General features: G+C 36.7%; 1 protein-coding gene across 4 annotated transcripts in view; it reads right to left on the reverse strand.

The window, feature by feature from the left end:
* SUGCT (succinyl-CoA:glutarate-CoA transferase) overlaps positions 1-27384 on the reverse strand; it is an 806341-nt gene that overhangs the window by 372616 nt on the left and 406341 nt on the right. For all 4 annotated transcript variants that reach the window (XR_003516605.2, XM_027574687.2, XM_027574689.1 and 1 more), the window contains exon 12: positions 9275-9377. Coding sequence is in view for 3 of the 4 variants with exons in the window: in XM_027574687.2 (XP_027430488.1) it covers positions 9275-9377 (103 nt within the window). In the remaining variant the exon portion in view is untranslated. The remainder of the gene's footprint in view (positions 1-9274; positions 9378-27384) is intronic.

The raw sequence follows: 27384 nt of genomic DNA on the forward strand, positions 1-27384 counted from the left end.
GAAAAATTCAATATAACATATTATATAGAGTAATAATTATAACAGTGTATTGCTGAGTTTCTAATATATATATAGATGTTAGATAGATGATACATAGATAGATAGATGATAGATGATAGAGAGAGAGAGAGATGTAGGAGTAAAGTTTCTAGATTTCACTGTAACTAAATCAGTATAAAAATGAAGTCAATTCTTTTTTGCCCATCTTCCCACCCCTCTTGCCTCTGGCAACCGTCAGATTATTCTGTATTTACAGGTCTGATTTTGCTTTTCATTTGTTCGTTTATTCATTTGTTTTGTTTCTTTCTTTTTTTTTTTTTTTTGATTTCACATAAAGGTGGAATCACAAGTCTTTCTCTAGGACCCTCTAAGTCAATCCATGTTGTCACAAATGGCAAGATCTCATATATTTTATGGCTGGGTAATATTCCACTGTGTGTGTGTGTGTGTGTGTGTGTGTGTGTGTGTGTGTCACTGTCTTTATTCATTCATCTATTGATGGACACTGGGGTTACTTCCCATATCTTAGTTATTATAAATAATGCTGAAGTAAACATAGGGGTGAATATATTTTTTTGAATTAATGTTTTCACTTTCTTTGGGTAAGTACCCAGTAATGGAATTATGGGTGAAAGGTAGTGGCAAATACAGGCTTCCAGTTATGGAATGAATAAGTCATGGGAATAAAAGGTGCAGCTTAGGGAATATAGTCAGTGGTATTGTAATAGTGCTATATGTGACAGATGGTGGCTGTACTTGTAACACAACATAACCTAAAAAGTCGCTGAATCACTATGTCATACACCTGAAACTAATGTAACATTGTGTGTCAGCTTTACTCAATTAAAAAGAAGCTGAAGTCAATTCTGATAAGATATATATTATAGGCCCTAAAGAAACCAATTTAAAAAAGCTCAAAATGTCATTTAAAGTTATGAAAGGAATTAAAATATTATACTAGAAAATATCTACTTAATAAAAAGAAGACAATGAAAGGAACAGAGGAATAAAAAAGAATGAGGCACATAGAAAACAAAAAGCAAAATGTCAGGTGTAAATCCAACCACATCAATAGTAACTAAGTATAAATGGCTTAAACAATTCAATCAAAAGGCATACATTTTCAGATTGGATTAAAAAAATAGGATCCAACTATATACTGTCCACATAAGAGATACTTTATATTCAAACATGCAAATAGGTTGAAAATAAAAGGATGAAAAAGATGTACAATGAAAACAACAATCATAAAAGAGAATGCAGTGGCTATACTAATATCAGAAAATAAATATTTTTAAAAATCTTACTAGAAATAGAAATTTATCCCTTTATCATCATAATAAAGGGATAATTCTTTAAGATGATATTACAATGGTAAGCATATGCATGTAAAAACAGAGCCCAAAATATATGAGGCAAAACTGACTGAAAGGAGAGACAGACAATTCACGAATAATGGTTGGAGATTTCAACACCCAACTTTCAATAATGTATATAGTGACCAGGCAGAAGATGAACAAGGAAATTTAAGAATTAAATTTAAATTAAATTAAATTTAAGAATTAAATTTAAGAATTAAACAATGGTAAAAACAAACAAGACCTGACAGACATCTATAGCATTCCAACAGAATACACATTCTTAAGAACACTGCGAACATTCTGCAGAATGGATCCTATGCTGGGACATAACATAAGACTCAATAAATCTGAAGGAGCTGAAATCATTCAAAGTATGTTTTTCAAACACAATGAATGAAATCAGAAATCAACATTAGAAAGTTTGAGAAATGCACACAAATGTGGAAATAAATAAAAACACTTTTAAATAATCAAAGTTCTGAAATTAACCCTTACATTAATGGCTAATTGATTTTGAACAACAGTGCCAAGAAAATTCAATGGGAAAATATTGGTCTTTTTAACAAATGATGCGAAAACAACTGGATATATCCATATGCAAAATAGTGAAGTTAGACTCCACACCTTACAGCATAGCATGCATACACACACACACACACACACACACACACACACACGCAAAACAGATCATAGACCTGAATGTAAGATGTAAAAATTATAGAACTCTTAGAAAATTTAACTGTAAATATTCATGTCCTTAGATAAGCAATGGTTTCTTGAGTATAACACCTAAAGCACAGGTAATCAAAGTAAAAGAGACAAATTGCAAATTCAGGCTCCATCTTAACTGCTGAGTTCTTACAGAATGTAGAACTCCATTTCAAGGTCCTGTAAGCTTTGAATACACCATTTTGTATCTCTTCCTCTTTCATCATTAATCAATCATGTTAGATAAGTTCTTCAAATATCAATGGTTCTCAGTTCCTGTCAATTGTTGCTCATGTTCAGTACCACCAATAATAAAACTAAAATGCTTTTTAATATAATAACTACAATAAAATGATAATGAAAAATGTTTTCATTTGAATAAATCTGTGAAATCATAACCTTTAATACTGGCTGTAAGAGAGACAGAAACACATATGGAGAGAATAGCTTTACAAAAAAAAAAAAGGAAACTTTCAGATATTCTCAGGTCACAAATAATTTCAGAATCACTGAACAGTAAAAGTGGAAACCCTCTATTAAATTCCTCTTAATCATTGAAAAGGAATTTATTAGTAATATGACAAACTGATTGCAAAAGGTATTTAAAAGGATGAAGAGTTCTTTGGTAAGTTGGGAGATACAGGCTTCCAGTTATGGAATGAATAAGTCATGGGAATAAAAGGTGCAACATAGGGAATATAGTCAGTGGTATTACAATAGTGCTTAAGTGATTAAGACATTTTGCAACTCCTTGTCAGATTTTAAACTTTTGTTAATTCATTAAATAGGATTCTTTATGCCTATTACTTCTCACTGCTAAAATGCCCAGAACATTTATGTGTAACTCTTCTGTGACACTGGACACACTTTACCTTAAACTGGACTGTGGGACCTCCTTGAATGTTTAATAGCTTTATCTTTGTTGATTCACTGCTTTCCATCATACCCTCCCCTTGCCAAATACCTAATACATGACTCTATGTATAATATAGCATACATAATATAGTCTTGTATAGTACATACATTATGTGTGTGTGTGTGTGTGTGTGTGTGTGTGTGTGTATGAAGAGAGAGAGAGAGAGAGAGAAGGAGGGAGAAAGAGAGGGCAAGCACGCGACAGCCATCAGTTACTATTTGCTAAATGAATGAATGAATGTCTGAGTGAGTAAGCGGATTACATTTCCCTTTGCCCTGAACCATGCCTCTCACATTTTCATAAAAAGATCAAAGGAAGGCTTTTTTTCTTTAACATAAATTCTACAATCTTATTTCCATCAACATCAATCAAGTAATGTCCAAGGCATTCCAGTTGGATATCTAAGTATATTTGTGTTATAATTCAAAGAAATTGGTGCCTCCAAATTTCTTAGCTATATTTAAAAAATGAACATAAAATGCCAGTAATGTTATACTATGTCCTTAATTTTTATTTGACATTTCAGTGGGTTTCCTCTTACATAATAAGAGATGAGGTTTCTTGCATTAGGATTCTTCTCAACAAAATAAAATTAGACATTACTGCCTAATACTTTATATTTTAATATAAAGTTGAAGGCTTTAACTCTCCATTTTTATTTCATTTAATCACTTAAGCCTAAAGCACACTATTTCTTCAAAAATTTAAAGTATATTCCCAGGTATCATAAGACAAACACACACATAATATATCTGAATTTGTTCACCACCTAAAGTGTGTCATGTATGTTCAGAAATACACACAAAATTTATTTTTTTATCTCCTTTGTCTACCAGGAATTATTTCCAGACATATTGTTTTATCTAGATTTTCATCAACTGTTTTCCAGTTGCAGGGAGCCCTGTATGTGTGTGTTTCCCAGCAGTGTTAGAGACAAGGATAGAATTGTGCTTGAGGTGTGTAAGCCCACCAGGACTATACAACCGCATTTCAACAAATATTAGCTAACGTTACGGAGAAGGCAATCTTTAAAATGCATCAAAAACGCGGGTATGTCTGTGAATGTGCACGCGCGTGCAGGAGCGCGTGCATGCATGAGTGTAGAAAGGGCTTGAAAAACAGCTTTGTATTTTGGGGTGCTTCTGACACTTACTATATGAATACTGAAAGCTTTTTTTCCCAGATGCTCAGATAGTTTGCCAGAATGTGCTAAAAAACCAAATCGCTTGGAGAATATGAGCTAGCCTAGAGATTAATAAAACCTCCAACTTCACAGGCTTCCACAAATAATGATATGAAAACAACAGATAATTTTAAGCTATCAAATATTTCAATACTTCACTCTGTTTGCTTCTATGACATATTTATCCCATACGAAAGATTTGCTAAAGGAGTTGTAATGGCCTTCTGGGACAGGAAGAAGAAGGTTTCTGTAGAAAATGTTAAATTAATTTTGATGGTGATACAAAGTTAAGGAAGGGTTGTTAAGGGATGGCTTGCTGCCATGGGGTGGGGTTTTGTTTTGGTATCCTTTTAGAGGCTGCAGGTGTTTGGCACCAGCTAAAATCAGGGCCAGCTGTGATATTTCAGTTCTGATACTTCCCTCCCAATAGTTCTCAGAAGTGATGCTTCAGGGTGATGTCTTACACCTGATGGATTCAACTTGTGTGGTAGAAATGTGAAGACTCTGTTAAATAACACCAGTTTGGCGACACCCTTTTGCCCTCTCTTCCCCACCCATGGGTCATGGCATCAAGGAGAGGAAAAAAAAAAACATTAATCAGAGATTCGTCATTCATATCAATATATTCTTTAATTGCGCAGTTCAGTTGAAGAATACACTTAGAATCGCCAAATACACAGTCTTAAGCAAAATGCAAAAATCAGGGTAACACAATCTCTTTTGATTCTCATGGTAGATAATGATGCTGTTAAATGCTCTCGGTGGTGGGATCCATACCTATTTTTGCAGGAATCTGAATAGTTTTTATTAAAAGCTGCATTTTCTTTTAAGTTTGTTTGGGTTGGAAAACCTCAAACCATAATGTATTTCATGCACATGTTCCCCAGGGTATGTTAAATAGGACCATACTGAGGTCATCTAGCAAGTTTTTTAAGCTTTTTAAGAATTCCTTTAATGTACTACACAATCTTGGCCTGATTAAAAAAAGATATTTTAAGAAAGCACTTAAAAAATGACTCTTAAAGTCGATATGCAGATAATCCATATTGCATTTCTATAGAATACACAGAGTTCTCCACAGATAATTTATCACCGAAGGAAAAAAAAACAATAAAACTACCACTAAAAGGTTTTTGGATCAAAATTCCTCTAAGCTATCAGTAAATACAGACCAAAACCCCCACAGTATTCTTGACTGACTTTAACAGTGGATGCTTGGAGGACCCTTTCAACCTTTCAGAGTCTGCAGCAGATAATCAGAGGCTAAAATAAAAGGTAGACAACGTTGCATCTATCCAAGAAACAAAAAATCATCTGCTCTTTCAGCTGAGTCAAAAAAAAAAAAAAAATCAGGTTTCCTCAGAACATGAGGCCATGATGAAATTATTTAGGTTCAAAATAGTTTCTACCATCAAGTACATTTTTGTCGTCTACCGAGCTCAAACCATAGATGAACGGTGACTGGTCCACTTGATAAGCAGGCCCCCAGAAAATCCTCTCCTGCACTTTGATGCTTCTGACTTTCCTTTTTTTCTTTTTGGTTAGACACACCCCTCTTCACTTCATCAAAGCCTCACTTCCGGCACCATGTTCCAGGCCTTGTACTTCACCCAAATCAATTTTCCGTGGAGTAGCAGCTGTGCTGGCACAGTGAGCACGAGAGCCAGCCACGGGCGCCAGTGGCGGGTCCCACATCTGAGCACACGTGGCCAGTTCCATGCACCCCCGGGCCAAGAAACTCTACAGCTCATCGGGGGAAAAACAAGGGAGGACACCTTAAACGGAAATGATACTTTTACAGAAAATAAAAAATAAGAGGAGTTTCAGCCATCAGAAATGATGAAGGGTTGAGAAGTTCTTGGCACAGAGTTCGCGGATGCCTTTTCTTAAAAAGAATATTACAGCTCGATTTTTAAGCTAGGGATCCCCAACCCCACAGCCACACTGATTTTGTTTGTATCCGCCAAACAAAGGTCTTTGCATCCACCAAACAAATATAACCTTGAGCAAAGGTCTCCACCGAAGGTGTTTTTTAACAAAAATATTACCTTAAAGAGTACCACTGTAACCAGAGTCACTCCTGTGTCTTGAGCCTTTACCTCTGGCAATCCCTACTGCCCTTGATAAACATTATCTCATGTAACACGACAATATAGAGAAAAGATCCTATTACACCCCTTTACAGTTGAGAAAACTGAAGCCCAGTAAGTTTATAAAACTGCCCAACAATTTTGACTCCGTGGTCTTAACCATTAGGCAGTGCTTTCCAAAGAAAGGCTATAGATAGAGGCTGTCAGCCCCGTCCAGGGGACGCACAATAGCCCCTTGATCATTTGGAAAACCTATACTTGCCAGAGTTTAACCAACTCATTCATTCACGGATTCATACAACAACATTTACTGTGTATCTGCTACCCATTTTAGATTTATTTTTTCAGAAAGGAAGAGAATTACTAAATTCATGCTAAATCCCTAGCAGTTGGTACATAAGTACAATAAAGGTTTGTCAAATGAACTTTTGAAAGTAGTCCTAAGACATAACTCCCTGATTTTTTCACATTTTACATTCCTTCCAAAATTCAAAATGATAATGGAATTCTTTTTAAAAGAGCCAGGTGTCCTTACCTCTCGTGCCAAACAGTCCTACATACAATGGCCACAGTCGTCCGTGCTAATTTTTAAAATGTAACAGTATTGCATTGCTCTCTTAGTCTTTCTAAAACTCCAGATAAATTTTATGTGCACATTTGGCATTTAAACTGTAAAGAACAAAATTATATATAAAAAAGACCAACTCCACTCTTGCAACTAGGGTAAAATTGTCAGTAATTATCACTGGATGATTAAGATTTTTTGATGTTAGAATAGTAACAGGAGCTACTTTTTGGGGATAAGAAGGCAATTTTCAGAGACTCCTGGGGTAGTAGCAAAAGCTAAAAATATGCCGTAGACCAATATTAGAAACTTCATGTGGGTCCAAAAGAGTTGAGATAGAACAATTAAAGTAATTAAACCGAACTACAAGGGAAAACTGGGAATGAAAAACCTAACTATCCTATTTTCAATCTGAAGCAGCCCATAAGCTGAACAATTTGAAGGGTGGAACCTTGGTTCCTTGTTCATCAAAACCTAGAAAACAGGTAATGTTAGAAGATACCCAGTGATTCGTCTCGGGTTAGCCTGGTGATGGGTATTAAAGAGGGCACGTTCTGCGTGGAGCACTGGGTATTATGCACAAACAATGAATCATGGAACACTACATCAAAAACTAATGATGTGGGCACCTGGGTGGCTCAGCTGGTTAAGCAACTGCTTTCGGCTCAGGTCATGATCCTGGAGTCCCGGGATCGAGTCCCGCATCGGGCTCCCTGCTCAGCGGGGAGTCTGCTTCTCCCTCTGACCCTCTCCCCTCTCATGCTCTCTCTCTATCTCATTCTCTCTCTCAAATAAATAAATAAAAAATCTTTTAAAAAAATAAAGTAAATGTAAGCCATTTATATTAAAAAAACTAATGATGTAATGTATGGTGATTAACATAACAATAAAAAATTTAAAGAGAAAAAAACTAATGATGTAACGTATGGTGTTTAACATAACATAATAAAAAAAAAGGAAGAAGATACCCAGTGATTTTTAAAATAACATTCTTTGTGCCTGAAAATACACAGGTGAAGCAACAGAAATGTTGATGATAAAACTCTTAGAAATGATCTCTAGAGAAACGTGCCCTCAAATCGAGTTAAATGCCAAGTCCTACACAGCTTGGTACCATTTTTAAGAAGGAAAATGATAGTAAAACCCACCCATTCCCCATTCTCTGGGGAATGGTGAGTAAAACTCACCCAACCTCATTCATTCAAAGTTATGAGTGAGAACACTGGTCCTCCGAGTCTAGTACATTTCAGAGTGTGCTCACTGCTGCCTCATGGTATGGAGCTATTAATCACCAGACATTAAACCACTGATGCAGCGAGGACCCTGTCATATAAACCCAGTACATATCCAGCGGGGCCCTTAATCTCAAATACTTATCGGCCATTGTTTTATTATGGACAAAGCCTTGGCATATTCACGATGTTGGCAGGAAGATAACACACAGCAGAATTCCTGAATCCACTCACTTTTGTTCTCCAGTAAATATCATGAACACTGAATTAAATACATGTCAATTCTCCCTGAAGCAGATACTCATGTAAAAGATAGGTACCAAAGTTAGAGTTAGGTCAGTTTTCAACAAAGTTCTCCTCCCCTAGAAAATCATATTTCAGTTTCAATAATTCATTTCAAAGAAAAACCAGTTATAATATAAAGAATATTTTTAGACCTATAATTTTGAAGTGTTGGAAGCTGATAAGATATGTGAATAATCATAGTGAAAGTTTCATAGAAAAATGGCGTTCCTCTACCTTTGGGATTAATATGCGAATCTGAGAAGCAGTAAATTGCTTGCAGTGATACTGATTAATGTAATAAATCAAAAATTATTTTGATAGCCTTTAAAAATAATAATTCGAACAACGTTATAGAAAAAAACTCATTTTTTCAGGTGATCCTGATTCCTGGGGCCCAAAATAAAGCTTATAAGAATTTTTCAGTACAAACCTCTATTCAAGTACAATTGATTCTTCACAAATAATGCACTTTACTAATCACAACATATAAAAGCCTCTCATTTGCAAAATTAACCATGACTTGCTTTGTACACTTTAAGATAGCTGTCTGGTGAGATGTGGGCTGCAACTATAAAAGTTGTCATACTTCCTTCTACAGAGAATGATCTCTGAGGGCCTGAGCCTAACCTCTCAATTATCTACATTTCCCATTTTTCAGGAGAAACAAATGTCCTGACCTTGCAAACTTTATGTAGAGACTGCTGCAGAAATATGTTAGATCTGATGGACGTAAAAGTATGATTGTAGACAGCCAGTTCTAAATTGATTCTTTTTACTTCAGACCCACAGTCTAACTCAACCGTCAAAAATCACATTACGTGACTTAAGCTCAAGACCAATGGCTCGCATGTATTTACGTGAATCAATCTGGATAAAGAGAGGCAATTTCTTGTGATTTTTAACTGCCATGTACTAAAAACTTCAAAAACCAAACCTGGGGTTCTGCAAATACGTTCTTCATGTCGTTGATTGGGCCATACGCAACCCCGCTGCCTTCAAAGAGGTATAACCACGTGCTGGTCATTTCTTTTTCAAACCTAGGAACAGACCCAAAAAAGATGCATTTTTACACAACAGTTTTTTCTCATATGGCCCTCTTTTGAAGCAACCAATAATGACAAAAATATGTTTCTTAGGCTTTCTTTGCTCCTAGTTTTAAGAATGTTGCCTAACTCAAACAACTTGACTTGTCCAGGAGTGTAAGAATAGCCACCCAGCTCCCATTGTTTGAAGGTCCACCATTAGACATACAATCCCTCCTATTTCTGTGTCTGTGTGGTGGAGAAGACAGATTGTGTGGGAAGTGGTTTTAGCTGAGCTTCAATTGTTGTTGTATTGAGCACCTTATAAATATAACAATATAATTGCAATTTTGAGCATAATGTCATTGTGCAAAGTATTTTTTAGGTCTTGGGCATGGTACATCAGTTTAAGGTAGATTGATACACTAAATTATTCCTCCAAACAAAAAATAAACAAATGTAGTTGTTTTAAAAGAAAGCTATATGTTCGGAGTGCATGGGTGGCTCAGTTGGTTAAGAGGCCTACTCTTGATTTTGGCTCAGGTCATGATCTCAGGATCCTGGGATCGAGCCCCACATTGGGCTCTCTGCTCAGGAAGGAGTCTGCTTCTCCTTCTCATTCTCCCTCTGTGATCTCCTTCTCTCAAACAGATAAAAATCTTTAATTTAAAAAAAAGAAAGCTATATCTTCTACCTCCGTTATATTTAAAGTACACCACAATTAACAACCACAACCATTGGCCTAAACACAACTTTAGCTACTTATTTGCACTATGACTTACTAATCAGAACAAATCTAGGCATCTGAAGACTGATATATCAGTTTAGCCAGCAACACTCAAATCCAGCCAAGTCCTTTACCTCTGTTTTGTTTTTTCTATAATTTATAATTAGACTTCACAGACATAAAAGCTTATTTGATTGCCTTTATTTTCTCTATTATGTCTCAAGGAAAGGGGACCTAATTCATTAATGAGATTCACCGTTTGTTTGTTTTTTTAAGAGTTTATTTATTTATTTGACAGAGGGAACACAAGCAGGGGGAGTGGGAGAGGGAGAAGCAGGCTTCCCACAGAGCAGGCAACCTGATGTGGGGCTCAATCCCAGGACACTCGGATCATGACCTGAGCCAAAGGCAGACACCCAATGACTGAGCCACCCAGGCACCCCGAGATTCACCATTTTATATTTCTTCTTCACCATTTTATATTTCTTCTTGTTAAGACAGTGAAACAGAAATAAAATCTTGGATCCTCAAAGACAACTCAACAGTCATAATTTGTAATATATGAAGAATTTAGAATTACTAATTGTTAAAATAGCAAGCTATTTCTAGCTAAGTAATAATCTAGGTGAAAAGAGATTTTTTTTTAAAAAAGCATTAGGTATGAGGAATTCTTAATCTCAGGAAACAAACTGAATGTTGCTGGAGTGATGGGGGGTGGGAGGGATGGGGTGGCTGGGTGATAGACATTGGGGAGGGTATGTGCTATGGTGAGCGCTATGAATTGTGCAAGACTGTTGAATCACAGATCTGTACCTCTGAAACAAATAATGCAACATATGTTAAAAAAAAAGAAAAAGAAGATAGCAGGAGGGGAAGAATGAAGGGGAGTAAGTCAGAGGGGGAGACGAACCATGAGAGACGATGGACTCTGAAAAACAAACTGAGGGTTCTAGAGGGGAGGGGGTGGGGGGATGGGTTAGCCTGGTGATGGGTATTAAAGAGGGCACATTCTGCGTGGAGCACTGGGTGTTATGCACAAAGAATGAATCATGGAACACTACATGAAGAACTAATGATGTAATGTATGGTGATTAACATAACAATAAAAAATTAAAAATAAAATAAAAATATAAATAAATAAATAAAGCATTAGGTAAAATAGATTATTGACAACAAGCAGAAGGCTTCACTACTATGGGAGGGCAAGTGGAAATACAGTAGAAATAGTGTTCATGGACTTCTACTCAGCAATCTTAGATATAGCTAGAATTAATCTTAGGTTTGCAGATTCCATAGGAAATTATATTTGAGAATGCACTACTTCTTCCACTGTTTAAAACAAGGGTAAAAACAATATCAATACTTTGAGGGCACTTTCCTAATCTCATCATTTTGATGAATGAAGATTTTTCATTGTCCATTTTTAATTATAGCCAGTAATGTTAACTATCCCTACTTAGTACACAATCAAATACTTCACTTCTACATATTGAAAAGCATTCTTTCATGGGAACACCACCATGCAAGATGAAATGTCTTACATTAATCGATTCTTCACACCTTATTTTCTTTTCAATGACTATTCAAATCATCTCCTGGCCAAGGCTTCCTAAGACATATATATCACCAGAATGATATATGCTGAAAGAATAAAAGAGATACTTTGAACCTGGAGCCTTTTCAATCCGGGTGTCAATCATTTAAATTTCCATAAGCAGAGCGTTATCGTGGTTAACCTGATAAATTTTCAAGACATGTGAATTTATCACCACCGGACTCACCCAAGTGGCCTCAAAGAGGTGAACAGAAAAGGCACATCAAGATCCAAACAAACCCACTGCTGCAGGCTTACCAACAGAAAACTCAGGGGAATAGTTGAAGTTTTAGTATTTATATAAGCTTTTCACCACTGGGCAAAAGAGAGGGATTTATTTCATGTCATGGAAAACAACGGATGCACTTTGGAAAGGAGACTGGGGAGCAAGACAGTGTCTGGAGCTGCAGTGGTGACCACTGTTTGTGGACGTGTGTGGGCGTGGGCGTGGAAGTGTTCATAAATGCCTTCAACTCAAGCAGCCAGAGACAGAACATCGCGGCATTCTGCTGCTCCCGGAGGACACATCCCTCATTTTCTTCTGAAAATCTATCTCTTGATCTAAATCTGATGTGGAATCCTTTCCTTTATCTATGCAAAAAAAACTGTAAGCACATGTTTTTATTAACCACAAAAATGCTGCTAAAAAAAAATGGAAATAGCTGTTCTAAATCACTTAGGGCAAAACAGTACTGAAGATAAGACAGGAAGGGTGTCCTTCGATGCGGTGTAGGGAGCCTCAAAGCTTCAGCCTCCTCTGGGAAGTTACTTGGAAACTCCTAAGACAAGTCAGATTTCATTGTGAACTTGCCAAATCAACCCATATATTAAATTTTAGATTTTTGCTGAATTTGCTTGCTGTAGATTGAATCATTTAGGTAGATGAAACATTGGTACGTTTAAATTTCTTAGCATCAAAATTTTACTTAAAGAACAAACAAAATACTTCTCTTTAGAGAATGGATTAAAGTTGCAGCCAAATCCAAGACAAGAGAGAAACCAAGATATACAGGCCATGAAGATGGAGTTGGAAATAATTCTAATATTAATGATTACTAAATGATGGTTAGTATATTTTATAGCTTTTCTCCCCAAAAGCACACTGTAAGAGAAGTATTATTCTCATATGACCAACAGGAAACCCAGGTTTGGAGAAATTAACTTGCTCAAGTTCATAAAGCTTTTTTCCCTCCAAACTTTTTTTTGAGGTATGACTGACCAATAAAAATTATATATATTTATTTTGTATAACATGCTTTTTTAGAGTGTGGTGCAATGCAGTGATTTAATATACATATACATCATGAAATGATTACCACAATCAAATTAATTTACACATCCTTCACCTCATGGTTACCATTTGTGTGTGTGTATGTGCGTGTGTGTGTGTGTGTGTGTGTGTGTGTGTGTGGTGAGAACATTTAAGATCTACTTAAGAACATTTAAGTATAAAATATGGCATTACCTTCAATGACCATACTATACATTCGATTCTCAGAACTTTTTCATCTTATAAGTGAAAGCTTGTACCCTTTAACCAGTTTCTCCCCATTTCCCCCATACCCTAGTCCTGGGCAACCACCATTCAACATTCTGGTTCTGTGAGTTTGACTTTTTAGATTCCACACATGAGTGAGATCAATGCAGTATTTGTATTTCTGTGTCTGGCTTATTTCACTTAGCACTAAGATGCTTCTTCACTTCCGTCCTCTATACCTCAAGATACATCTCCTTACATTAATACCCACTCATTCATTCCTGATGCTTTTAGCAAGAGTTTGTTTTGTCCCAGTCATGGGGATTACAACAGTAAAAAAAAATCCCTGTTTTCAAAGATCATACAATCTAATGGAGAACACAGCTAAGGAAATTGATGATTTGCAATGCAAGATACCAAGACAAAAATGAGTGTACAGCCTACAGCTGAAGTACCAAAGAAGGAGACCTGAACTGGGCCTGGGGAGTCAGGAAAGAATTCAAAAGCCAGGTGACATTTGAGCCAGCTGCTGAAGGATGAGTTAGCATTTTCCATGTGGAAGGTGGAAAGAAGGGTCTTCCAGAGAGAGCGATGTGTACAAAGACCCAACCTGGAAAGAATCTAAAATCTCCTGTGCCCTGAATGGCGAAGGACAAAATGGGAAAAGAAGGTTAGAACCAGAGTGCAAGGCATCTTGTCTGCTATGCTAAGGATATTGGATTTCCACTGGCCATGAGGCACCCAGAGAAGTCTTTCAGTGGGGGGCTGACATAATCAGGATCGGTACAGGGAATGGAAGGATACAAATGAGACCAGAGGCAAAGAAACTTGACAGGAGGCAACAGACTCTCTCCCTCTGATGCATCTTAAATCTCCCCCTCTATCAATATCTTCTGTGTTATTGTCAATAATAAAAAAATTTGGGGGGTGCCTCAGTCAGTTAAGCATCTGCCTTCAGCTCAGGTCACGATCCCAGACTCCGGGGATTGAGCTCCACATCGAAATTAATAATAATAATAATAATAATAAAGTTTTCATTCAAAGAAAAAGTTTTCTTGATATTCTTACCCTTTTGTTCCTATCCTATTTAGCCATTTCCAATCTGCCACGACTGCCTGAGCCTCTGAAATTTGACTTGCTCACCAACACCTTTTCTTGCCCGATCACCAGGAGTCTTCAGGGACCACTACCCAATATTCTTTTCATAGTCCTCATCCTATCTGCTCTCTGTGCATTTGATGCTGTTGACTATCTTTTTTTTTTTAAGATTTCATTTATTTATTTGACACAGAGAGAGAGATAGTGAGAGAGCGCACAAGCAGGGGGAGTGGCAGGCAAAGGGAGAAGCAGGTTCCCCGCTGAGCAAGGAGCCTGATGTGGGGCTCGATCCCAGGACCCTGGGATCATGACCTGAGCTGAAGGCAGCCGCTTAACTGACTGAGCCACCCAATCCTATCTTTATATCCTATGCTATTGTACTTATTGGATTTTTAATACCTCTTTGGCCCTTTCTGTTTCTTTTATTAATTCTTTTACGTTTCTCCTTCCAGTCCAAATTTTCTTTGTTCTCTTTCACTCATCTAAGTAATCTTGTCATCTCCATACAGATGATACCCAAATCTTTATTTCCAGCCCTAACCTTTCCCCAAGCCCCTCTTCCTAGTTACCAAGGGATATTTCTACTCAGATACACTATCATCCCCATAGACACAACATGCCCATGGATGATTAAGACTTCCCTTTCCCCTTGCCTGAATTCACACTCTTGGCTAAATTGGGAACTCTTTTTTTTTCATCATCTCTTATAATTTATACATAATTGGCCTATAGAATCAAGTTTTCAACAGTTAGTAACTATTTATCTAGTCCCACTGTTGCTACCACCGTTCAGGCCCTTGACTCTTCACACTGGGACTATGGCAATAGTTGATTAAAAACTCACTGCCTCCCAAGGTAAACAAAGGCAAAAATGAGCTATTGGGACTTCATCAAAATAAAAAGCTTTTGCACAGCAAAGGAAACCGTCAACAAAACCAAAAGACAACCTACAGAATGGGAAACGATATTTGCAAATGTTTTATCAGATAAAGAGGTAGTATCCAAAATCTATAAAGAACTTACCAAACTCAACACCCAAAGAACAAATAATCTAGTCAAGAAATGAGCAGAAGACATGAATAAACATTTTTCCAAAGAAGACATCCAGACGGCTAACAGACACATGAAAAGATGCTCAGCATCACTCAGCATCAGGGAAATATAAATCAAAACCACAATGAGATATCACCTCACACCTGTCAGAATGGCTAAAATTAACAAGCAAGGAAATGACAAATGTTGGCGAGGATGCAGAGAACCCTCTACACTATTGGTGGGAAGGCAAGCTGGTACAGCCACTCTGGAAAACAGTATGGAGGTTCCTCAAACAGTTAAAAATAGAGCTACCTTATGACATAGCAATTGCACTACTTGGTATTTACCCCAAAGATACAAATGTAGTGATTTGAAGGGACATCTTCACCCCAATGTTTATAGCAGCAATGTCCACAATAGCCAAACTCTGGAAAGAGCCCAGATGTCTATCGACAGATGAATGGATAAAGAAGATGTGGTATATAGATATACAATAGAATATTACTCAGCCATCAAAAAATGAAATCTTGCCATTTGCAATGACCAGGATGGAACTAAAGGGTTTTATGCTAAGCAAAATAAGTCAGTCAGAGAAAGACAATTATCATATGATCTCACTCATATGTGGAATTTAAGAAACAAACCAGAGGAGCATAGAGAAAGGAAGGGAAAAATAAAATAAGACAAAATCAGAGAGGGAGACAAACCAAAAGAGACTCTTAACCATAGGAAACAAACTGGGGGTTGCTGGAGGGGAGTGGGGTAGGGGGATGGGGTAACTGGGTGATGGGCATTAAGGAGGGCACGAGATGTAATAAGCAATGGGTGTTATATATAGCAGATGAATTACTGAACTCTACCTCTGAAACTAATAATACACTATATGTTAATTAATTGAATGTAAAGAAAATAAAATTTGATTTAAAAAATAAAATTTACTACCTTCAATTTTCCTCCTTTCAGTAAAATGAATTTTAGTTATGTCTCAAATTTGTCCAATTGTCTCTTTCCCAAGGATTACTATCTTCTCTCACACTAGAGAAACAGACTGTTTCTTCACTGCTAATTTAGAACACAGTTGGCACTCAATATTTGCTGAATGAATAGGCAACTAATTCGTCAGAATAAGAGAGTCTCGGTCACATTAGCTTGAATAAGTGGGGTGGATTACTTTCTCCCAAAATCTTGCTGAGACTAGGTTTATTTAGACATTGTGGTTGGGAGAAGAAAGACAATTTGAAGGTCTTTGGTTTAAATGTAATATCACAGTATCTCCTCTTTTCTTTCTTATTCCACACTGGTCTCTAAATTCTTCATAGAAATATGTCTTATGGAAAATAAATTTCAATTTCCCAACAACTAACTTACAAACATAATATTTCGATTTAGGGACTATGTCATCCAGAAAAATCATAAGATCTTAGGAATTCTAAAGACCTTAAAAATTATCTATTATTTGGGGCATCTGGGTGGCTCAGTCAATTATGCATCCAACTCTTGGTTTCAGCTCAGGTCCTGATCACATGGCTCATGAGATCGAGCCTAGCATCGGTTCCCATGCTCAGTGGGAGTCTGCTTGGATACTCGCTCCCTCTGTCCCTTGCCTCACTCATGCACACACACTCTCTCTCCCTCAAATCAATAAATAAATCTTTAAAAATATTATCTATTGTTTACTGTGTCCTACAAAACCATCCTATTGTGTGCACTGAAAGTATTTCTAGTAATAAGGAGCACACCGGCAGCCCAATTACTAAAAGTATCCAAACACAGGAAGTGTGCTACAATAGAAAAGGCAGGAGATGTGGATAGATCTGGGTTTCAGTCACAGCCCCAGCACCTCCCACCTATATGACCTTAATAAAATTGTCCGTTAATAACATCCACAATTTTTCAACTCAAATCTTAACTCTCACAACAATCCTGTGAGATAGGTATCAGCATTATGCTCATTTGAAACATGAGCAAACCAAGGTTTAGAGAGTTTAAGTAACCTTTTTAAGTCATATCAACATTCAGTAGTCAAGCCGGAAGTCTATATTGGGTTCCAAGCCCATGTGTTTAATTACTTTCTACTGCTTGACTCTAGGTAGCAAAGTCCAGAACAGCAGACCAGACAAAGCTCTGTGAGTCATGGGCTTCCAAAGACCAGACCCACAGAGGGCTTAAAAAGGAGTAGTTGAAGCCTAGCATCTTGACGTTACTATTAACTGAGAATCTTTTATGTACCAAACACCATAGGAAATATTTTGCATATTATTATTTCAAGTCATCACAATCCTGTGAGATGAGTTTTATGATTCTGATGACTAAAGAAATTAAGGCATAGAAAAATCAAGTAGGGAGGTATATGTAAGAGAAATCTATCAGCTCAAATCTATCAGCTGGTGGGATCTTGAACTGGTCTTTATGCTCGTTCAGTAGGGTAGACCGGCTAGAAGTCAGCATCAACCCAATCAAGTCCAACACACAGTGCCATCCTTAGGTCACGGCAAATCAGAGTTGGGGGACAGAGGGAAGTTAACCCTGTACTGGGTAAGTCACCTAGGCTCCAATATTCCCAATTTCTTTCCCAGTGACCATTGATCAAATCTATGGTCCCATAATGTCTCATAATATTGACCACCATATTCCAATCTGATCTTTTCAATTATCTTATGAGAAAGGACAAGTTATCCTTATTTTGAAGATGAAAAAATTAAAGCATAATTGAGACTCATGCTCCATCCAGTCTTTGTATTCCAGACTCAGAGCTCATCTCACTATGCACTCCTGCCATTTATGAAAGATAATAAACAAATCAATAGATGAAATGTATTTCCTAACCTTACCTAGCTTTGTGATGGTGGGTAAGTTGTTTAAGTTCTCTGAGCTCCAATTTTCTCATCCACTATAAGAAAATTATACTTGTAGATTCCTTAACACAGCACCCAGCATATAGTATCTAATAACTGCTATTTCAGGTAGTAGTAATGTCACTTACACTAAAAATAAGTAACAATAATAAAATGTCTAAAATTGCAAATCCAAGGAATTGTAACAATTTTTATAGCAGATCCTAATTACTGTTGATCATCTCTCAAGATATTCTATGGTTGTAAAAGTATAAGTATACATATGTCAAATCATTATGCTGTGCACCTAAACCTAATATAATGTTACACATCAATTACGGTTGACCCTTAAACAACATTGGTTTGAACGATGTGGGTCCACTTATACACAGATATTTTTTTCGATAGATACAATACTGTCAATGATTTTCTCTTCCTTATGATTTTTCTTAAAACATTTTCTTTTCTCTAGCTTATTTTATTGTAAGAATACAGTATATAATACATATAACATGCAAAATTGAGTTAATCAATTGTTTACATTATCAGTAAGGCTTCTAGTCAACAGCAAGTTATTACTAGTTAAATTTGGGGGTAGTTAAAAGTTATACACAGATTTCAACTGTGTGGGGGTCTGGCAACCCTGACCTCCATGTTGTTCAATGGTCAACTGTATATCTCTATCAAAAACTATTTTTAATTTTAAAGATAAAAAGTCAAAGTCCAAGACTTCTAAAATGTATATACATGCTACCTTGTTGTTATTGCTTTTTCTAGAAAATACCAGTGTTTGTACTGAAGCCTCTAGGGGATTGGTGATGAAACCAGCATCAGGAATCTCCATTGGTCTTCATTATACCTGGAAATCCCATAGTAGATAGTGACAATGCAGAGATTTCAATCTAAGTAAGGAGTAATAAAGCAAACACATTTCACCAGGCTAGCAACCAGGAAAGCTGAAACAGTTTAAAGAGGTACCAACATCAATATAGCTTGTAGAGAAGCCACAGAGGTTAAATCTTGTCTTTTTGTCTCATCCTAGTGGTTCAGAGGAAGTCCAAAGTCTCAACTCCTATCAGTAATAAAAGAGAATGCCTACTGGGAGTCATGCTGTGTCCATAACTAGGTGAGGTCTCATTTTCCTAAGAGGTCCTTAGGTGCCCCGCCCAAATCTGGTGATTTAAAAGTCAGTGATGGCAACTGGGAGTCCTTGCCCTTTATCTTCACCTCCCACTAGAGTTTGTGAGATGCTCAGAGACACTTTCTTCCATGATCTTCAGAGTTTCTTGAGCAAAGAATATGGCAAGATTTGTGGCAAAAGTAAAATTATATCCCTCTTCGTTTCATCAATCTTTCCCCACTTTCGGGTCAGAACAGAAAAGTATTTCAAGGATAAACTATATACAGAGACTCTGTGACAAGACTTTAAATCTTTGAATCCCCTCAATCATTTTTCCACATAAAAATTCAGGACTCAAAAATGTAAGTTATTTTGGGGTTCTAGTTAGTTGTATTTTCAGAGAGGTTTTATATGAAAATCCAAATGTAACTGAACTAACATTGGAATACAACTTTATGTTGTAAAAGCAATCTTCAACACACACAATGATTTATTCATATAATTGGAAATATGAATCAATTTGCAAAAAAAATTCATATTTTTGCATAAGTAGAAAAGTATACCTGGTCTCGTTGCTATACTGTTTCTATGGTAGCATTGTAGATTTGCCAACCATGGTTTTCTGAAAATATGTTTCAAAATTTATATACCCAGAACCCATAATCTTTTAAAATTTGTATACATTAGTTCCATCCCCTTATATTAGTAAATATAAATACATTTGTGGATTTCCCCTAAGAGTGGCTCTCCAGAATAGTGGAGAAAAACTTCTCTTCACATCCCACCTTCTTGATTTATGAAAGACTGTGCCTTTAAACTCCAAGTAATTTTGCAAAAAAACAGAAAGCTAAATAAATATCTTGCAGAGCCTTAACAAAAACAATGGAGATTTGCAAAATACATTACACTGGAAGACAGTAAGAACTGAATACAACTTTGTAAAGATATGCTGTCCACATAACATAAAAGTTTTCAGAAGAGTTTACTTCAATATCATAGCAATGCTTCCCTAACATTTTTAAAAGAAAATTCAGGAATATTATCCACTAGAGTTAGTTCTTAAATTATTAAGTTTGTTTTTATTTTATTCTTGTAAAATATTTCAAACATGCGAAAAAGTCCATGAAAACTATGAAAGAAACAAACTGAGGGTTGCTGGAGTGGTGGGGGGTGGGAGGGATGGGGTGGCTGGGTGATAAGACATTGAGAAGGTTATGTGCTATGGTGAGTGCTGTGAGTTGTGTAAGACTGTTGAATCACAGACCTGTACCTCTGAAACAAATAATATATTATATTGTTAAAAAAAAGAAGAAGAAGATAGCAGGAAGGGAAAAATGAAGGGGAGGAAATTGGAGGGGGAGACGAACCATGAGAGATGATGGACTCTGAAAAACAAACTGAGGGTTCTAGAGGGGAGGGGGTGGGGGGATAGGTTAGCCTGGTGATGGGTATTAAAGAGGGCAGGTACTGCATGGAGCACTGGATGTTATGCACAAACGATGAATCATGGAACACTACATCAAAAACTAATGATGGAATGTATGGTGATTAACATAACATGATAAAAAAAAAGAAAACTATGAAAGAGAAAACTAAAGAAAAGAAAATAATACAAATACTTATGTCCCCTCAACCACCCTCATCATTAGAATCTTAACATTTTAGCATATTTGCTTCACATCTTTAAGGAACAAAATATTACTAACACAGGTGAAGCCCCTTTTGTACCTCTCCTTTACCTTACTGTCCTTTTTATTCTCTTCAGAACAAACACCATCCTATTATATATGTGTATGTATCTGTTTGGATTAATCCATGAGCAATATAAGGTATCATGTGGGTTTTTAAACTTTACACCAGAACTTGCTTTCTTATTGAACATTTTAATTTTAAGATCTATCTGTACACATACATAAGGATTTGGCTCAAGTGTTTTATCCACTGGGTGCATTCCTGTGTGAATATTCCACAGTTTATCTTTTCTCCTACTTATGGTCCATCATTGTTTCCAGTCTCTGATACCCACAACACTTCAATGGAACCTTATACATTTCTCTGTCTATTCGAATAGGATTGATTCCCTAAGGTATATATGGAGAAGCAGAATTGCTGAGTCATAAAGTAGACACATCATCAGCTGTATTAGATTTTGCCAGACTGTTTTCCAAAGAGCTTAGTGTCGATTTTTGCTTCTTCTGTGCTCCATATTCTCGTCAACTTTTGTTACTGTCAGACTAAAGTTTTGTCGGTCGTGTAGAGGTAAAATGGTATCTCATGGTTACTTTAAATTAAGTTGCATTTCTCACAACTGAAGAAATTAAACATCTTTTCACAAGCTTAAAGGCTATTACATGGGTTTCATTTTTTTCTTTTCTTTCCTCTTCATATTTTTTGCACATTTCTCAGTTGGACTATTTTTCTTTTTTAATGGATTTATGCATTTTAAATTTCTTCTAGACTATAGCTCATCTTTTAATCTTATTTACCTTTTCATACAGAAGCTATTAATTTTAATGCAGACAAATCATGATTCTTGTCCTGTAAGGTTTTTGCTTTTCATGTTGGCTTAAGAAGTAGTTTCTAGCTTGTAAGCTTGTCATGAGGAATTAAATGTAAAGGTGTATATAACAGTGCATGGTACAAGTCAGTGTTTCATAGGTTACATTAAATAAATAAAACTACACTTTACTGAAAAGGGAAACTGTTGGCAAGGAGGGGGAACAAACTAGAAGTTTTGGAAACAAAAATTTGGTACAGGGCTACATTTCATAAATGGACAGCCTACAGATAATGTCTCTTTGGAAAAATCTGAGCAAACCCAAATCAAACCAGTAGGATTCCACAAGATGCGGGCTGAAGTCTACAAAGAAGTAACTATAAACAGGCCTGTGACACTTCTAGAACACACAGACAAACAGCTGGAATTAGTTGGTCGGGCGTTTCTACCGTAAACAGAACCACAGATTTAATATTTCCTGTAATCTTCTCAGACCTTATTTCCTCTTTAGGAATTTATCTCTACTATTACTGATAAATTATGGTTAAAGTTATCCTTTTTTCCCTCTAGCATTCATTCACCAGCTCTCTCCTTTGTCTGAATGTCAAGCCACAGGCCACACAAAAGATGGAGTAACAGGGGTGCCTGCGTGGCTCAGTCGTTAGGCATCTGCCTTGGCTCAGGTCATGATCCCAGGGTCCTGGGATCAAGCCCCACATTGGGCTTCCTGCTCCACAGGAAGCCTGCTTCTCCCTCTCACACTCCCCCTGCTTGTGTTCCTGCTCTGGCTGTGTCTCTCTCTGTCAAATAAATAAAATCTTTAAAAAAAAATCTTAAAAAAAAAAAAAGATGGAGTAAGAGTCCATCCGGGGAATCTAGTCACTTCCTTCCAGTACAGGGCACTTAGAAGTTCTCCTACGACTTGCTCTTAAACACATCAAGACACTAGGCTGAGTAGCCACTATTTCTTAAGGTTCACACGAATTATTACCACATTCACAATTCTGGTCCATATGAATGATCATTCACAGTTCAGAAACATACTCTCTTTTGTACAGATTTTAAATGAAGAGTGGGTCATATGTTACAATGGTTTGACCAGGATTAGCTGTGACTGTCCATACAGCCCAAGCAGCATCACTGCAAACATGATATAGGGAAGTTGCCCACATTGCCAAGGTCCAGTGATAACTTACACCAGGGCTTCTCACATTAAAAAGTAAGCTTCCTGAATTGAGATCTCTTTATGAAGAACCACTAGGAGAGCTATACACAATTATTGTAGAAAAAATATATAAATATCAACAGACACAAAAGAAAAAATAAAATCAACAATAACCTTACCACACAGAAATAATCTGTTTATACATAACCTTTAGCATTTTTGTATGAATATGTATTTTTTAAGAAATTTAAAACGGATCATAATGGGTTTTTTCTTTTTTATTGTGTTAAAATACACATAAAATTTACCATCTCAACCATTTTTTTAAAGATTTTTATTTACTTATTTGAGAGAGAGTGGGAGTGAGAGATCACAGAGGGAGAGGGAGAAGCAGACTTCCAGCTGAGCAGGGAGCCCAACTGTGGGGCTTGATCCCAGGACCCTGGGATCATGACCTGAGCCAAAGGCAGAGGCTTAACTGACTGAGCCACCTAGGCACCCCCAATCTTGACCATTTTTAATTGTACAGTTCAGTGGCATTAAATACATTCACAGTGTAAAGCAGCCATCACCACCATTCATACCCATAACTCTTTTGATCTCAAAGAACTGAAACTCTATACCTACTAAAAACTAACTCCCCATCTCTCCTCCCCTCCAGGACCTGGCCCACCATTCTTCTTTCTGTATCTATGATTTTGACTACTCTGAGTACCTCATATAAGTAGAATCACACACTCTTTGTCTTTTTGTGACCAGCTTATTTCATTTACCCTAATGTCTACAAGGTCCACCCATGTCAAAGAATATTACAGAATTTCCTTCCTTGTTAAGACTAAATAGAAACTACAAAACATTTTTGAAAGAAATTAAAGACCTAACTAAATTGAAACATGTCCCATGTTCAGGACTTCTTATACTTAAAATAGTATTATTCAAAGCAATCTATAGATTCAGTGCACTTCCTATTGATATAGGAAATTGTAGAAATAGAAAAACCCATACTTAAATTCAAATGGAATCTCAAGGGACCCCAAAGAGCCAAAACAATCCTGAAAAAGAACAAAACTACAACACTCATACTTCCTGATTTCAAAACTTATTACAAAGCTACAGTAATAAAAGCAGTGTGGTTTCAGCATAAAGACAGACATAGAGACTAAGGGAATAGAATAGAGAGCCCAGAAATAAACTCTCACATTTACACTCAGATGATTTTTGATAGGGTGCCAACACCATTCAAGGAGGGAAAGGGCAGGTTTTTGACAACTGGTGTAAGGAAAACTGTACATCCACATGCAAAAGAATGAAGTTGACCTTATCTAACACCATATACAAAAATTACCGCAAAATGAATTGTGGACCTAAATGTAAGACCTAAAACAATAAAACTCCTAGAAGAAAACATAGCACAAAAGCTTCACAACATTGGATTTGACAATGATTTCTTTGATAGGAAACCAAAGGCACAGGTAACAAAAGAAAAAATAGACAAATTGGACTTCTTCAAAATTTTACAAACTTGTACATCAAAAGACACTATTCATAAAGTAAAAAGGCAATACACAGGATGGGGAAAATATCTGCATATGTGTATCTGATACAGGATTAACATCCAGAATATACAGAGAATTCCAAAAACTCAACAACAAAACCACACAATTAAAAAATGGGCCAAAGCTCCAAGTTCTCAGCTCCTCCGGGTGGAGATTGGGAGGCCACCATTTTCACTCTGGACCTCCACAGCTGTACTGAGAGCTTGCAGGGAACAAAAGCTCCTGAGAGCAAACCCGAGCAGATTGCATAGCCCAGACAGACAAGGGCAGGGCAATTCCGCCTCCAGCAAAGACATTTGGGAACCACGGCAACAGGCCCCTCCCCCAGAAGATCAGCACGAACAGCCAGCAAGCCAAGACCAAGTTTACCGATCAAGGAGAACGGGAGAACTCCAGCGCTAGGGGAATACTGCACATAGAATTCATGGCTTTTTTACCATGATTCATTAGTTTTTCAAAGTTAATTTTTTTAACTGTTTTTCTTTTGAATTTTTCTTTTTCCCTTTTCCAAACAACATTTTATCAATCCCTTTTTTAAAAAAACATTTTTCATTTTTCATTTTTAGAGTGATATTTTATCCCTTCATAGTAGTTACCCTTATTTTTGGCATATATACATAAGTTGTTCTCTCTTTAAAATTTTGAGATACAGTTTCCTCTAACAGATCAAAATATACCTTAAATCACTAGTGTATGGCTTTATTCTAGTCTCCTGCCTGATCACATTCTCTCCCCTTTTTTTTTTAAATCCTCTTCTTTCCTTTTTCAAACAACTTCTTATCTTAATTCCTTTCATAAAATCTTTTATAATTTTCATCTTTATAGTCATCTTCCATCCCTTCATTGTATCAACCCTTATTTTGTACATATATAAGTCTTTCTTCCTTTAAAATTTTGGGAGGCACTTTCTTCCAACAGACCAAAATACGCCCAAAATCTAGTGTGTGGCACTGATCTATGCACTAGGCTGATCATATTTGATCATACTCTGTTTTTTTTGTTTTGTTCTGTTTTTGTTTGTTTTTATCTTTTTCTTTTTCTTTTTTTTTTCCCCTCTTTCTTTTTTCTTTCTTTCCCTTTCTTTTCCCCTGGTTTCAGGTCTTTTCTGATTTCTATAGAGTATATTTGCTGGGGACGTTGTTAACATGTTAGCATTTTGTTCTCTCATTCATCTATTCTCCTCTGGACAAAATGATGAGACGAAAAAAATCACCTCAGCAAAAAGAAGAAGAGGTAGTACCGTCGGCCAGGAACTTACTCAATGCGGATATTAGTACGATATCAGACCTAGAGTTCAGAATCATGACTTTAAAGATACTAGCTGGGCTTGAAAAAAGCGTGGAAGTTATTAGAGAAACCCTTTCTGGAGAAATAAAAGAACTAAAATCTAACCAAGTTGAAATCAAAAAGGCTATTAATGAGGTGCAATCAAAAATGGGGGCACGACCTGCTAGGATAAATGAGGCAGAAGAGAGAATCAGCGATATAGAAGACCAAATGATGGGAAAAAAAGAGGCTGAGAAAAGAGAGAGAAACACTACAGGATCACGGGGGCAGAATTCGAGAGATAAGCGATACGATAAGATAGAACAACATTAGAATAATTGGGATCACAAAAGAAGAAGAAAGAGAGAGGGGGCAGAAGGTATATTGGAGCAAATTATAACAGAGAACTTCCCTAATGTGGGGAAGGAAACAGACATCAAAATCCAGAAGGCACAGAGAACCCCTCTCCAAATCAATAAAAATAGGTCAACACCCCGACATCTAATACTAAAACTTACGAGTCTCAGAAACAAAGAGAAAATCCTGAAAACAGCTCGGGAGAAGAGATATGTAACCTACAATGGTAGAAATATTAGATTGGCAACAGACCTATCCACAGAGACCTGGCAGGCCAGAAAGGACTGGCAAGATATCTTCAGAGCACTAAACGAGAAAAATATGCAGCCAAGAATACTATATCCAGCTAGGCTCTCATTGAAAATAGAAGGAGAGATAAAAAGCTTCCAGTACAAACAAAAACTAAAGGAATTTGCAAACACGAAACCAGCCCTCCAAGAAATATTGAAAGGGTCCTCTAAGCAAAGAGAGAGCCTAAAAGCAGCATAGATCAGAAAGGAACACAGACAATATACAGTAACAGTCACCTTACAGGCAATACAATGGCACTAAATTCATACCTTTCAATAGTTACCCTGAATGTAAATGGGCTAAATGCCCCAATCAAAAGACACAGGCTAACAGATTGGATTAAAAAACAAGACCCATCAATATACTATCTGCAAGAGACTCATTTTAGACCCAAAGACACCCCCACATTGAAAGTGACGGGGTGGAAAACTATTTACCATGTTAATGGACACCAAAAGAAAGCTGGGGTGGTAATCCTTATATCAGAAAACTTAGATTTTAAATCAAAGACTGTAATAAGAGATGAAGAAGGACACTATATCCTACTTAAAGGGTCTATCCAACAAGAAGATCTAACAATTGTAAATATCTATACCCCTAACGTGGGAGCAGCCAATTATATAAGGCAATAACAAAAGCAAAGAAACACATTGACAAAAATACAGTAAGAGTGGGGGACTTTAACACCCACCTGACTGAAATGGACAGATCATTTAAGCAAAAGATCAACAAGGAAATAAAGACTTTAAATAACACACTGGACCAAATGGACTTCACAGAACATTCCATCCCAAAGCAATGGAGTACACATTCTTCTCTAGTGCCCATGGAACATTCTCCAGAACTGATCACATCCTCGGTCACAAATCAGGTCTCAACCGGTACCAAAAGATTGGGATCATTCCCTGCATATTTTCAGACCACAATATTTTGAAACTAGAACTCAATCACAAGAGGAAAGTAGGAAAGAACTCAAATACATGGAGGCTAAAGAGCATCCTACTA

This window comes from Zalophus californianus, chromosome 12 (assembly GCF_009762305.2).
Source record: "Zalophus californianus isolate mZalCal1 chromosome 12, mZalCal1.pri.v2, whole genome shotgun sequence".
Taxonomy (NCBI): domain Eukaryota; kingdom Metazoa; phylum Chordata; class Mammalia; order Carnivora; family Otariidae; genus Zalophus; species Zalophus californianus.